Below are 14,201 nucleotides of genomic sequence, written 5' to 3'. Positions count from 1 at the left end.
GAAATAGTTTAAGGAAGTATTGAAAAAATACTTTTAAAAGCCTTTTTTATGCATTTTAGCTTCTAGGTTGAATAATAGATGCTAAATTCAATGGGGGTTTTTGAGGATTTTATACGAAAATATGAAACAATATTTAAAATAGTAGATCTAGATCTTTAAACTATTGAAAAGCATTAGATGTTCTATTGTTGGAGCCATTTTAATTTTGTTAATTTTGTCATTAACTTATTAATTTGGTAACTTTTGCCCTCAGATGTTAGTGTGTAACTTAAAATATTCCTTCTGTTATGACCTAAAATTTTCTTTAGAACATATTGAAAATCATCTGACTGAACAAATACCTTTGAAGTCAGAAGGGACACAATTTGGAAGTGAAATTGGGACACATCCACAGGAAGTCCCAATGATGACTGAAGTATATCAAGGAAATGACATGATGCCATGCAGGTAATAAAAATCATTGCCAACTCCATTGGATGACAAGTAAAATACCCTTTGAAAGCATAGTCATATATTGTATGTTCAAATTTCTGTGATTACTGAATATTCTTAATTTATGATTAGATTTGCTCATTCATTTTTTAGGGTGGAATACTGTTCACCCATTGGAAAGTCTGATATTCTACCATCTGCAACAAAGTGGTCCCAAACCATCTACCATTATGCTCACTGAAAAAAAGCCAGTACCAAAGGGAACAGGTGTTTTCTCTGATATAAAGAAACTTTCACGCAACATAGACGTTAAATAGATATATAGGTAAACATGTATATACATACATTCCCTCTGATGAACTGTGGAATGGAGAGTAGCATAGTGGGAAGTGAAGATCCACTGCACAATGTGTCTCTACTGCTGAATAAAAGAACTCTCAATGAAAGTAGTTAAATATACCTTGATAATAGGATGCTGGACTTTCTACCATTGTCTATACCTACAATGTGTGACACATTTAAATTGCAGAATGTTGGATGTGTGATTGTTGCTGAAGGGCCATACTGTTGTCATAACATGGGGGAAAATGGTGGGGAGGGGGACTGGGTAGTGGGAGGGTGGAAAGCATGTGCCTATGGAACCATAAAAATAAAACACATGTATGTATATCTATCTATATACATAATAAATTTTAAAAATATTATTTGACCTTAAGATAGTTTCTTTAAGAGAGAAACTGGGGCAGATAACAGAAAGAAAGTGTTGAAAGTACTATTGGAAGTTTTGAACTAGTTCATAAAATCTTGTGTAATTTCCAGGAATTGGCTATTCAGTATGTGATTGCCTTAAATTAAATGATATTTGAGACTACATCAGGGAATCTGAGCATGTCTGGTTTCAGTATCCTTTATACACATCTCCAATGTATGGAGTATCTCATTTAGAAAAATTTTTAAGTGTCAGTTAAATTTTAAATCCCATATACACAACTCCAATATATGGCAAACTGATTCCTGTACCCTGTATGAATTGTTCCTATGGAAGTATTCCTTGTCTTCATTAACTAAAAGGAGTTAATTTGCCTAATTGATCAGGGTGACTTCCTAAGCCATTGCTGGCTTCTGTTTTGTTATATCCTGTATTGATAGGTATTTTATGGCTTTATTTAAAATACTGGAAAGGAACTTCTTAGGAAGGAAGAATTATTTTTGGCTAATATGCTGTAGGTATAGCGTCCAAATTAAGTAGCCTCATAGGTTCAGAATCTGGTGAAGATAGAGAACAGTGGAGGGCTATTCATTGCACAGTGGATGATGAAGCAGAGATGGGACGCATGCTCTGCTTTTATCCCCCATCCTCTCTAGAGGATTGCCTTCCCAGGGTGACCTTAGGCCTCTCGTGTTCAACTAACTCCTAGATTACATGATTAAATTGATTATGTTAATGGCTTTTAAAAACTGTTTCCACATGTAAGGTAAGTTTCATGATAGAACTCTTTTATTATGTTATCTCAGTGTCTAATGCTGTGTAGGACACATTGTAGATATTCAATAAATATTTCCGATTGTATAAATAAATATGCTTAGTACATTTATATATTGGAGAAAGTGTGTGTGTGTGTGTGTGTGTGTGTGTGTGTGTGTGTTGATGTCTGAATGTAGAAGTCTAGAGAATTCCTTTGAGATAATGTATTTGGAGAATCATATTTTCTATTTGTTAAGATTTAGTTTTATTTATTTGAAGGTAGAGTTACAGAGAGGGAGAATGAGAATTAATCTTCCATCATCTGGTTCACTCTCCACGGGGATACAGTGGTCAGGAACTCGGATTCCAGGAGGTGACAATGGCCAGGAACTCATATTTTTTAAGGTTTTCCATGTGGCTTCAGGGGCCCAACCACTGGTACTATCTTCTGATGCTTTCCCAGGTGCATTAGCAGGGAGCTGAATTGCAAGTGGAGCAGCCAGGTCTCCAACTAGCACTGATATGGGATGTTGGTGTCACAGGCCACAGTGCCAGGCCCAGAGACTCTGATTTGCAAATATCTCTATTAGCCCATGTTTTTCATCATAAAATGCAACATTCTGAGGCCTCACTTGTTACTTAATAGAAGTCATTCCTGTCTGTCATTATTTTTAGGTTCCGTTTTATAAAATTCCCTGCTTGCTAAAATTTGTTTGTAATTTAACATTATTAATATCGACTGAGCTTTTGTGTACCTGCTGATAACTACAATAAATTTGAGCTACTTAGTGCACATGTGTATTTCCACCTGAGAATGAGTAAGGCAGCCTTGTTTCAATCCTCATTGTATAAGCAGGTATGTTTTTCATAGTATGTGTAGTGCCACATTTAGGTGTTTATGATGATCCCAATCGTAGTGCTGAAATGATGTTTAGTGTTCCTAAGCGTAAGAAGGATATGTTTTTTTTTTGGTTGGGTTTTTGGAGATAGTATATGTGTCAGACACATTTTATTTAGGCCTTAGTTACAGATCTGTAGAGTGTGAGCTCATGTTAATAAGTCAATAATATGATATTAATGTATTGATACTGAAGTAAACATAAAACAATGGTAGAAATGGTTGACTGATGAACGTATTCTGGTTAGAAACTATCAAGAATTTGCCGGTATCGCTTCTCAGCCTTTTGACTAAGATCAAGGGAAGAAATTTGCCTGTATTTTCCTTATGAGCAAAGGTACAATATTTGGCACTTAAGAATTTTATTTCAAGAACAGATTTATTTTATTAAAACTCTAGGGGCCTGGCACCATGGCCTAGTGGCCAAAGTCCTCGACTTGAACACACCTGCATCCCATATGGACGCCGGTTCTAATTCCGGCAGCTCCACTTCCCATCCAGCTCCCTGCTTGTGACCTGGGAAAGCAGTCGAGGATAGCCCAATGCTTTGGGACCCTGCACCTATGTGGGAGACCTGGAAGAGGTTCCAGGTTCCTGGCTTTGGATTGGCACAGCACCGGCCGTTGTGCTCACTTGGGTAGTGAATCATCGGACGCAAGATCTTCCTCTGTCTCTCCTCTTCTCTGTATATCTGACTTTGTAGTAAAATAAATAAATCTTTAAAAACAACCTCTAGTTTTAATGTGGGGTGAGATAGGGACCTTTATAAGATTTATATATTTGATAGGCAGAATTAGTGATGGAGGGAGAAAGAAAGGAAGAGAGAATGAGAATGAGAGTTGTATTTTCCATTCTATTCCCCCAAAACCCTGTAGGCCAACTAGTTGGTCCCAAGGAAAGAGATTGAATATCTGCTGGTATATTTCTAGGGAAGCTGAAATAAGGAGAACTGATTGCAGGCCAAAGCCAGGAGTTGCAGCTGGGTCTCCCCTTTGGGTGAAAGGAGTGGAAGCATTTCTGCCTTCACTCTGCTTTCCCCAGTCCATTGGAAGGCAGCTGGATCTCAAGCAACTGGGAAATAAGCCAGCATTCATATGAGATGCTGGCTTTACAGGTGTCACTGTATCTGCTGCATCACAGTGTCGTCTTCAGTGACTTTATAGAATGTAACTGGCACAAATAAGGAGAAGTCTGTTGTATATATCCAGAAAATTGTAGGGAGTAAACTAGGATGGTTGGTGGCTAGTTAGGTTCATTCACTGTCAAGTTGTAATACCTCAACACCAGGTTTGGATTCAATTCAGCATTTAAAAAATCTCTGCAATTCATCATGTACCTCTTCCATATGGGATTCTTCAGTATATGAAAAAAATGACTAAATGGATTAGTTGTAGTATAGCTGCCATGTTTCAGTTAGGAAAATCTGGAACAGGTCCTTCATTTTATGTGCATGAAATATAACTAAATGATTTGGATGTTGGATTATGAGAGGTGCAAAAAAATTCTTATGAATGCACCACTGGGATGAGCACAATGTATGTTGTTGATTACTGAATCTAAAGATGATGTTTTCAAGATTTATTTATTCATTTTATTACAAAGTCAGATATACAGAGAGGAGGAGAGACAGAGAGGAAGATCTTCCACCCGATGATTCACCCCCCAGGTAACCGCAAAGGCTGGTGCTGTGCCAATCCAAAGCCGATCCGAAGTCTCCCACGCGGGTGCAGGGTCCCAAAGCATTGGGCCATCCTCGACTGCTTTCCCAGGTCACAAGCAGGGAGCTGGATGGGAAGTGGAGCTGCCGGGATTAGAACCGGTGCCCATATGGGATGCAGGTGTGTTCAAGTCGAGGACTTTGGCCGCTAGGCCACGCCGCCGGGCCCCAAGATGATGTTTTAAAATTTCCAAGAGAAAGGTGTGTTTTTGTAGATTTTAAGAAGTGGATTCTGGATATGTGTGGTTTTTAGAGTGTGATTTCACTTAATCATATTGGAATGTTTTGAATTTCCCAAAATATTTACCTCATTCTTGCCCTCAGCTGTTTACTACTGAGATTCAATGGATGTTGCTGCTGACAGTTTTCTGGAGCTAAAATGGAGAGTTGGTAGTGCTGACAAAATGTTAAATTGTTGCATACATATGGTATAATTTAGCCTCATTAGCATTCTCTATGCTGGATTGATATTTCTTACTACTGTATTGGAAATATTACTAGTATATTACTAGCACTTTTCCAAATTTATTGTTGGAGAGACTGAAAGGCTAGAACCTGATAGTTAAGTGTGCTGCTTTAAATATTTGAAGTAAGATACGACCATGTATTATTCATATCATCAGGGTTTCTTTTGCATTGATACTCTAATAGGCCCTTTCAAAATCAAGAAGAGGGTACATAGATCTCTTGTCTCATTGGAACGGGTGTCAATTAATGACCATCTGCAGGCTATGGAGTCTTCAAAAACACTCTTTTCTCCCATATCCATATTCATAAGTTGTTTCCTAATGAAATGATTTCATGTTTTTATACTCGCATGATGCCTCATATATAGTATCTCTTTGTAACCAGTATTTGATATAGTGTGTGGGATGTAATACATTTATGAATCTCCCACAGGATTTCTTTCATAGTTAAGTCACTAAAATTCAATCCAGATGGATAGTGTAGTATCAAAGAATCACTACCTGTGAGCCCTGCCTGTGGATCAAATCACAGCCATGCATTGCACACTGTTGTTTGGGTCAGACAGTATATATGTGGGTTGTCCCTAAAGTTTAAATTACCTGGTGACATGATACCTATGTCCAATTTAGCGTATTTTCACTCTTCTATAGGCACAGAGATTCCCGCTTCATACCTCATTCTGAACTTCTGTATTATAACAATAGTATCCTATAGCAACAATCACAAGTCTATGATTCTTCTATTTAAGTTTATCTTGGCTTTGTAGGTATACACAATGCTAGAAAATCTCATATGCTATTGTTAAAGTATATTTAACAGTTTCATTGTGAGTTCTTTTATTAGGGAGAAGAGGTGCATATTGGAAAGTATCTGCAATGATAAATATATGTATGTATATGTTAGCCTAAATATTGATCTGGTATTTTGCGTGAAGGTTGACATATCAGAGAGAATATGTGATGTTTGTCCTTTGGGGATTGACTTATTTCACTGAGAATAATGGTCTCTAGCTGGGACCATTTTGCAGCAAATGGTAGAATTTGATTCATTTCAGAGTCTGAGTATTATTCCATGTAGTAGATCTGCCACAGTTTCTTTATCCATCTTTTGAAAGGCATCTGGATTATTTCCATGCCTTCACTTGTATGGATCATGCTGCTATAAATATAGGGTTGCAGGTCACTTTTTCATATGCAGATTTCACATTATTTGGATTTTTTTTTCAGTATTGGACTAGCTGGACAATATGGTAGATTCACTTTCAGTTGTCCTAATACTCTCCATACTGACTGACAAAGTGGTGGCACTAGGTTGCATTGCCACCAACGGTGAAACAGGGTACCATTCTTCCCACATCCATGCCAGCACCTGTTGTGAATAGATTGACAAATATAGACCATTCTCACTGGTATTTGTTGGAATGGTAATGTGGTTTTTATTGGCATTTCCTGAATAAATAGGGAGCAGAATCCTTGGAGCCTGTGCCACACTGGGGACCCTAGGATGGCATTGGAGGGCCATTCCCTATCCGCAGGTACTGAAGCAGTTGAGAGTCTGGGTGTTGCTCCCCTCCCATTCCCTGTTTTCCAAGACACAGAAAGTAGAAGAAATTTGAAACGATGGTCTCATCTACTTTCCCCTAACCCAGGACACTTCCCACCCTAATCAACTGTGTAAACAAAATAAAAAATAAAATGTATATAAAGAAAAAAAATTATCTGCATTTATCATGATACAAGACCTGACTTAGATTCTTGCATTCATATATATATATGAATTAAACAACATAATATATATATATTGTTTAATGGATTGTTGTATTTTTGTAGTGCTGTTTCAGTCTTTAAGCAAGATCATTACATGTAAGGCCTAAGGATAGATTTTGGTACAATCTCAGGGCTTCAAAAGCCACTTATCATTGCAAGAAGTATGCACACTAATAAAAATATTACTGATGATACTACAAACATAATTAACTTTGGGTACAGTATCATTTTGTTACTTTCTGATCAGACCCAGAAGCCAACTCAGGATTTAAAACTGATATAAAATGATTCATTTTCTTTTTTTTTTAGTTGATTTTTAAAAATTATTATTTTTAATTCATTAATTACATTGTATTATGTGACACAGTTTCATAGGTACTTGGGTTCTCCCCACCCCTCCCCAAACCCTCCCACCATGGTGGATTCCTCCACCTTGTTGCATAACCACAGCTCAAGTTCAGTTGAGATTCCCCCATTGCAAGCATATACTAAACATAGAGTCCAGCATCTTATTGTCTAGTCAAGTTCAACGACTTCTTAGGTATACCCTCTCTGGTCTGAAGGTAGAGCCAGCAGAGTATCATCCCAGTCAATTAAAAGCTCCAACATACCATCAGCAAAAATTTACATCATTATGGAATTAATTGACATAGTAATGAGTAACCAATATGTTAAAAGCAAATGCGAGTTCCTAGCCACCTTCTGTGACCACCTCATTGACATTTCAATTTTGGTTTATACACAACATATAACATTCATAACATAACATGTTATACATAACATCATATCATCTTAAATTAAGGCAAACGTGGTATTTAACCTTTTGGGATTGGCTCATTTCCCTTAGCATTATGGTTTCCAGTTTGGCCCATTTGGCCACAAAGAACTGTATTTTGTTTTTTTTTAATAGCCGAGTAGTATTCCATGGAGTAGATGAACCATAGCTTTCTTATCCAATCCTCTGTTGATGGGCATTTTGGTTGCTTCCATGTTTTTGCAATTACTGATTGTGCTGCTATGAACATAGGAGTGCATGTTGGTTTCTCATAAAACAAGTGTTCTGGATATATTCCTAGGAGTGCTATTGCTGGATCATACGGTATGTTGAATTTGAGTTGTTTGAATATTCTCCATACTGATTTCCATAGAGGCTGTACCAGCCTGCAGCCCCACCAGCAGTGGAGTAGGGATCCCTTTTCCCCGCAACCTCGCCAACAAGTGTTGTTGGTGCTTTTATTCATGTGGGCCAGTCTTACTGGCATTAGGTGGTACCTCATTGATGTTTTAATTTGGATTTCCCTTATTGCCAAGGAACTTGAGCATTTTTTCATATGTTTATTTGCCATTTGGGTTTGTTCCTTTGTGAAGTGTTTGCCCATTTCCCGTGCCCATTTCTTGAGTGGCTTGTTTGTTTTGACATTTTGGTTGTTTTGTAGCTCTTTTTATATTCTGGAGATTAGCCCTCTATCACCTACGTCATGTGCGAAGATTTTCTCCCATTCTGTGGGTTGCCTTTTTACTTTGTTGATTGTTTCTCTAGCTGTACAGAAGCTTCTTAGTTTGATGAGGTCCCAATTGTTTATTTTGGTCTCGATTTCTACTGCATTTGGAGTCTTTTTTAGGAAGTGAGGGCCTACCCCTAAGTGTTGCAGTGTGTTTCCAACATTTTCTTCCAAAAGTTTGAAGGTTTCTGGATGTAGGTTTAGATCTGTTATCCATTTAGATCTGATCTTAGTGTATGGTAAGAGATGTGGATCTATCTTTTTGTTTCTGCAGGCTATTAACCAGTTGTCCCAACAGCATTTATTGAGCAGAACTTCCCATTTGCCTGGGTTGTCATTTGTCTTTTTGTCAAAGATTATTTGGCTGTACCTGTTTGGGTTCCCTTCTGTTGTTTCTATTCTGCTCCATTGATCTTCCTCTCTATCTTTGTGCCAGTACCAGGCTGTTTTGATAACCACTGCCCTATAGTATGTCCAGAGGTCCGGGACTGTGATTCCCCCTGCTAATTTCCTGGTCTTCAGGATGGTTCTGGCTATTTGTGGTTTTTTGTGTTTCCAGATGAACCTTTGGATCATTGTTTCCAGATCTGTGAAGAATGTTTTGGGCATTTTGATTGGGATTGCGTTGAATGTATATATTGCTTTTGGCAGTATAGACATTTTAATGATATTGATTTTACCTATCCAGGAGCATGGGATGTTACTCTATCTTTTGAGGTCTTGTTCAATTTCTTTTTTCAGTAGTTTGTAGTTTTCTTCAAATAGGTCTCTTACATTTTTGGTTAGATTTATTCCCAGATATTTCATACTTTTCTCTGTTATTTTGAATGGTATCTTGCTGGTTAAATCTTATTTGAAAATCAGCATTAGAGCGAGGGAGAGGGACCTTGCATCTGCTGGTTGATACTTCACATACCTGCAGCAGCCAGGACTGTGCCTGGCTGAGGAGCTGCATGAGGGATTCCCACATCATTAACCACCAATCTAAAATGACTTAAACATGGTTTATTGTGACTTACTCCTGTGTAACAAATATAATGTTGCTTTATATGGGAAGTCTGGATAAATGTTACGTGTTCTCATAATTTCATTTTTGCACCTTTTAAATTAATTTCTATGTGAAATTCCTACACAAAACCTTGGCATCTGTTGTGATAGCAGTAGTATTTTAGATGGTTTGCATTAAAATTTGAGTTTATAATGTTAAATACTATGTTTATATAGCAGTTTTATGCCGTGTTTGTAATGATAAGTATGGAAATACTTTTGGGAATCACCAATTTTGATATAGTTAAGCAATAAAATTCAATAAAATTGTTTTATGATGCATATTAAGGGAAATGTGTAATATTTTGCTTAAGGAAATTGCTGGTAGAAGAAAATTGCCAACTAAAGAAAGAAGATCATATTTTCAAAGTGGCTGATAATCTTAACTGTGAAACGGCAGCAGTCAACAGTTACCGGTATTAAATGCTTTTTCTTTTGTGAGTTGGAGAGTAGCTAAAAGCTCAGTACCAGAAAAATCAGAGAAAATGCACAATCAGTTAACATTATTTGGATAGGTATATGAAATTTTTAAAAATTTATTCAATTTTCTTGGAAAGGCAGATTTACAGAGAGGAGATACAAAGAGTAAAGATCTTTCATCAGCTGGTTCACTCAAGTAGCTGCAATAGCCGGAGCTGAGCTGATCCAAAACCAGGAGCTTTCTGAGTCTTCCACATGGTTGTAGGGTCCCAAGGCTTTGAGCTACCCTTCTTTTCCAGGCCACAGGTAGAGAGCTGGGTGGGAAGTGGAGCAGCTGAGATAGGAACTGCTGCCCATATAGGATCCCTATGATTTGCAAGGTGAAGATTTAGCCATCACACTAGGCTGTTTAAAAGTCTCTTTTCATTTATTTATTTTATTTGAAAGTTAGAGGTACAGAAAGACAGACAAAAGTTAGATTGGCTTGGCCACATGACCAGAAATAGAGCTCCTGTAATCTGAATGAGTGGCCTATATGAGATTATGAGATTATGGTGCCTCAGAGGGAGACTTATCCCATTATGCCACGGAGTCCGCTTTGTTTACAAGATTTTAAGTCTAGCTTTAACCTTGGATCTTTCTTCAGTTGACCCAAGGAAATAATGTAAAAGCTATAGACAAAAGGCAAGATTCAGCTCTATGTGAATAGTTGTGCATGACACAAAAAGCAAAGTTGGATTTTATCTGAAAGATTTAGCTTGATAGTCTTTTTTAATTGATTCATGTATTTGAAAGGCAGTGAACACAAATGAGGAGAAACATGGAGCAAGGAACAATTAGAGAAAGGATGAATGAATGAGTCTTTTACCTGCTGGCTCATTCTCAATGACCACAGCTGTGGGTGGGACAGTCCGAAACAAGGAGCCAGAAGCTTCCTGAGGATCTCCTACATGGGCCCAAACACGTAAACCATCTTTCTCTACGCTCCCAGGCACGTTAGCAGGTAGCTTGATAATGTGGGGCAGGTGAAACTCAAATGAGTGCCCATGCGAGATGTGGGTGATTCAGTAGCATAGCAGCCTTTGACCACCTCGTCACAGTGCTGTCCCCATCATTTTAATCTTGCAAAGGTAATGAATAACATTTGTCAAATAGAGGACATTAATTTTCTATGATCACATGAAGATTTCAGATGTCCAAATAAGCCTCCCTTGATCAGACTTAAAGCAGATATACACACAGTCCAAATCTTGGGATGACCTTTGTTTCAGGAGTGCCTAAATACTAGAATATTAACATCAGATCATGTTTTTTTGGAGAACGTGATAATTCCTCATGTTTATTTTTCAATATATATAGTTTTGGGAGTTTTTTGCTAGGAATAGAAAACTCTTGATGTAAATAATGTTTTATGAGTGCCCAAGGTATTGTGCTTATACATTAATGTAAAAATAATTTTTTTTCATAGATGGAGAGTCAAAGACCTTGAACAAGAATTGGAAAGAACAATTGATTATTTTCAATTTCAGGTATGTGTGTGTGCATGCACATGTGTGTACCATTCATTATTACCAGGTACAGGTGTGTGTGTGTTCATGTGTGTACCATTCATTATTACCAGGTACAGGTGTGTGTCTCTGTGTGTGTGTACATGCATGTGTGTACCATTCATTATAAACAGGTACAGTGTGTGTGTGCACACGTGCATGTGTGTATCATTCTTTATTACCAGCTGCAGGTGTGTGTGTGTTTCTGTGTAGCATTCATTATTACCAGGTATACATATGTGTGTGCATACATGCATGCATGTACCACTCTTTACTATCAGGTACAGGAGTATGTGTATGTGTGTGTGCACATGTGCACGCATGCACCATTCTTTATTACCAAGTACAGGTATGTGTGTGCACACACATGCATGCATGTGTCATTCATTATAATCATGTTTAGGTATTGTGTACCTGTGTGCAAGCACCTGAGTGTTGAATCAAAAGAGAAAATGAATTGCTCCATCAGTTGTACACTTTTGTTTAGAATGTCACATGTGGCTAAGACATTTCAACAGTTTCAGAATTTCAAAGAGCTTGACACAAGAATTCTTAGGTATCATGTCTCCTGCTTTATTGTAAAAGTACATTAGATTTCACAAATGAAAATTATTGACCAAAGAACCTAAAGTGGAAGTGTACTAATTATATTTTAATTGTCTTCACATATGCCTATAATACGTGATGTGTACATGAAAATTTGCACAATATTGTTGTTACTGATGTTAGTGATATTTGGAATAGTTTTGACTTGAGTTATTTCCTAAGCAAATGATAGGTATGTTTTTATACAAGAAAAGTATACATTTAAAATATTCTGTTTTTCAGATTATTTATTTGAAGAAAAATGCAAATGACAATTGGGTAAGTATCAAATTCCCATACAACTTTTTACCTTTTATAAATCAAGTTATGATTTTATTTCTAGAAGATAATGCTGAGCAACTAAATTGAAGAAAATAAATTACTGTGTAAAAGAATCACTTTATTCTAATTGCACCAAAAGTGGAATTACCCTTCTTGTGAGAATTAACACATTGACCAATCCATACAGTCTAGTTTTAGCACGTTGCTATTTCGAAAGGAACCTATACTGTCCGCAAGGGTCAGAAGGATGTGATGTGCATATACAAAGATCATGGTCACAGATTCACATTTTGGGGGCATTGGATTACCCCTTGTTATTTATGAAGAAACAAAGTTCTCTGAATCATTTTAATCGTTTGTAAACAATGGGGTGGATAAAGCGCTAAGTTAACTAAGCCCCTTCTAGTTCTAAAATTCAGAGGTCTTTAAATATTTGTTGAGGTACTCACTACATATTAAGAAGTGGATGATTGTGAACACTGGTCTGTGCTGCAGAGGAACTGCATGAGGTTATGAGGTGTCTTTCGGGGAGTCCCTGACACAGAGAGGTGGGGGAGGCTACTTTTGCGCCTTTTAATGTTCTAGGCACTGTACTTGAAAATAGTGTGAAATAACGTCCATTAAGTCCACTTAATAACTGTGAAGTAGATTTTATTATTACAGATTTTATAGATGAGACAACAGCCCAAGGTCACATGACTAGGAAGTGAAAAGTAGAGATTGCAATCCTGATCTTTCAGAGCCTAAGTCTTGTGCATTTTCTGTCACTTTGCATTGAATTTATTATTTAGTAAGTTTTACTTTAAGTTAAAAGATACAGAAAGTGTGCCATCTAGATTTCAATGAAGCAGTATTTGTCACATCCACTACAAATAGCATATACTTACTGAAAGTTCAGATCAGGGCAGTTATTTGACCTAGCATTTTGGATGCCAGTTAGAATGCCTGCATCACATACAGGGTATTTCTGTTGAACTGTTCCTTCAATTTCCTTACTTCCATCTTTGCCCTGGCCCAGTTCCAGCTCATGTTGGATTTGGGAAGTGAAGCAGAGTATAAGGAGTTTATTCCATCGATCTGCCTCCTCACAAAAATAAATATGGCAACCCAAATTCAGATGATGTACAAAGCATGCATTTACACACATTCTGAAAATATTTCTAAGATTTGTTTACTTATTTGAATGATAGAGGGGGATGCAGAGAAAGACATTGAGCATTCTTGCATCGGCTTGGCTGGTTAACTGTCCAAAATGGCCACAAAATGTGTCTATATCTGATTGTATCCAGGATCTAGGAACTCCCCATGCAATCTCCTATTGTGGTTGCAATGAGCCATCACTCCTTGCCTCTAGAACACATTGGCAGGAAGCTCTGAATGAAACTTAGAGTAGCTGTGACTTGAACCAAGTTCTCTAATATGCATGTTGTCTCTAGTCCTGTGGTGCCATGAGGATTACTAAAAGCTCATATGAACATTTCACAAAAAGTGGAGTACATTATATCCTATCTTTGTAGCCTTATTTCTTAATGTGTTACAGGTGTATTTTTGCCTTTCTAAAACCGTTTTTATATCATTTTATGCTACAATTCCATAGGCCCTGAGATTTCCCTTACCCCTTTCCCAAGTCCCCTTCCCCTACTGAGTTCCCCTATATTATTACTGTAACACGTAATACATAAACAGCCATATGTCCATCATTGTAGGCATGGACCATGGCAAGGAGCCCAACTGTGTAGCCTTATTTCTTAATGTGTTACAGGTATTTTTTAAACAAATATTTCATAATTTATTTTAAAAAGTCATGTTCAATCTGTTCATTTTTCATTCTTTCCCTTGTAATTTCAAATAATTTTGGTTCTACATATCAATAGTTCAGTAGTTTATTTTAGTAATTATCTTTGGCATGATTTCTTAGTAAAAACTTGTTATATCATTACATGTAGGAATAATATTTACACATGTATTTTTATATGATGGCAAGGTTTAAAAATAAGTGATTCATTTTGTAAATATTTATGTGGTTTATTTCTGCAAGCTGTTTCTACCATGCAGTTCACTTTTTAATAAGT

General features: G+C 37.1%; 1 protein-coding gene across 1 annotated transcript in view; it reads left to right on the top strand.

Annotated features, from left to right (window-relative positions):
• LOC131480850 (cTAGE family member 6-like) overlaps positions 1 to 14,201 on the top strand; it is a 52,850-nt gene that overhangs the window by 4,603 nt on the left and 34,046 nt on the right. Inside the window, exons 3-5 of the mRNA XM_058667325.1 lie at positions 309 to 447; positions 11,184 to 11,244; positions 12,091 to 12,126. Coding sequence (XP_058523308.1) covers positions 309 to 447; positions 11,184 to 11,244; positions 12,091 to 12,126 — 236 coding nt within the window. The remainder of the gene's footprint in view (positions 1 to 308; positions 448 to 11,183; positions 11,245 to 12,090; positions 12,127 to 14,201) is intronic.

Source organism: Ochotona princeps, chromosome 7, assembly GCF_030435755.1.
Source record: "Ochotona princeps isolate mOchPri1 chromosome 7, mOchPri1.hap1, whole genome shotgun sequence".
Taxonomy (NCBI): Eukaryota; Metazoa; Chordata; class Mammalia; order Lagomorpha; family Ochotonidae; genus Ochotona; species Ochotona princeps.
Note: the sequence above shows the minus strand (reverse complement) of the source record. Positions and strands in the feature narration are given on the sequence as shown.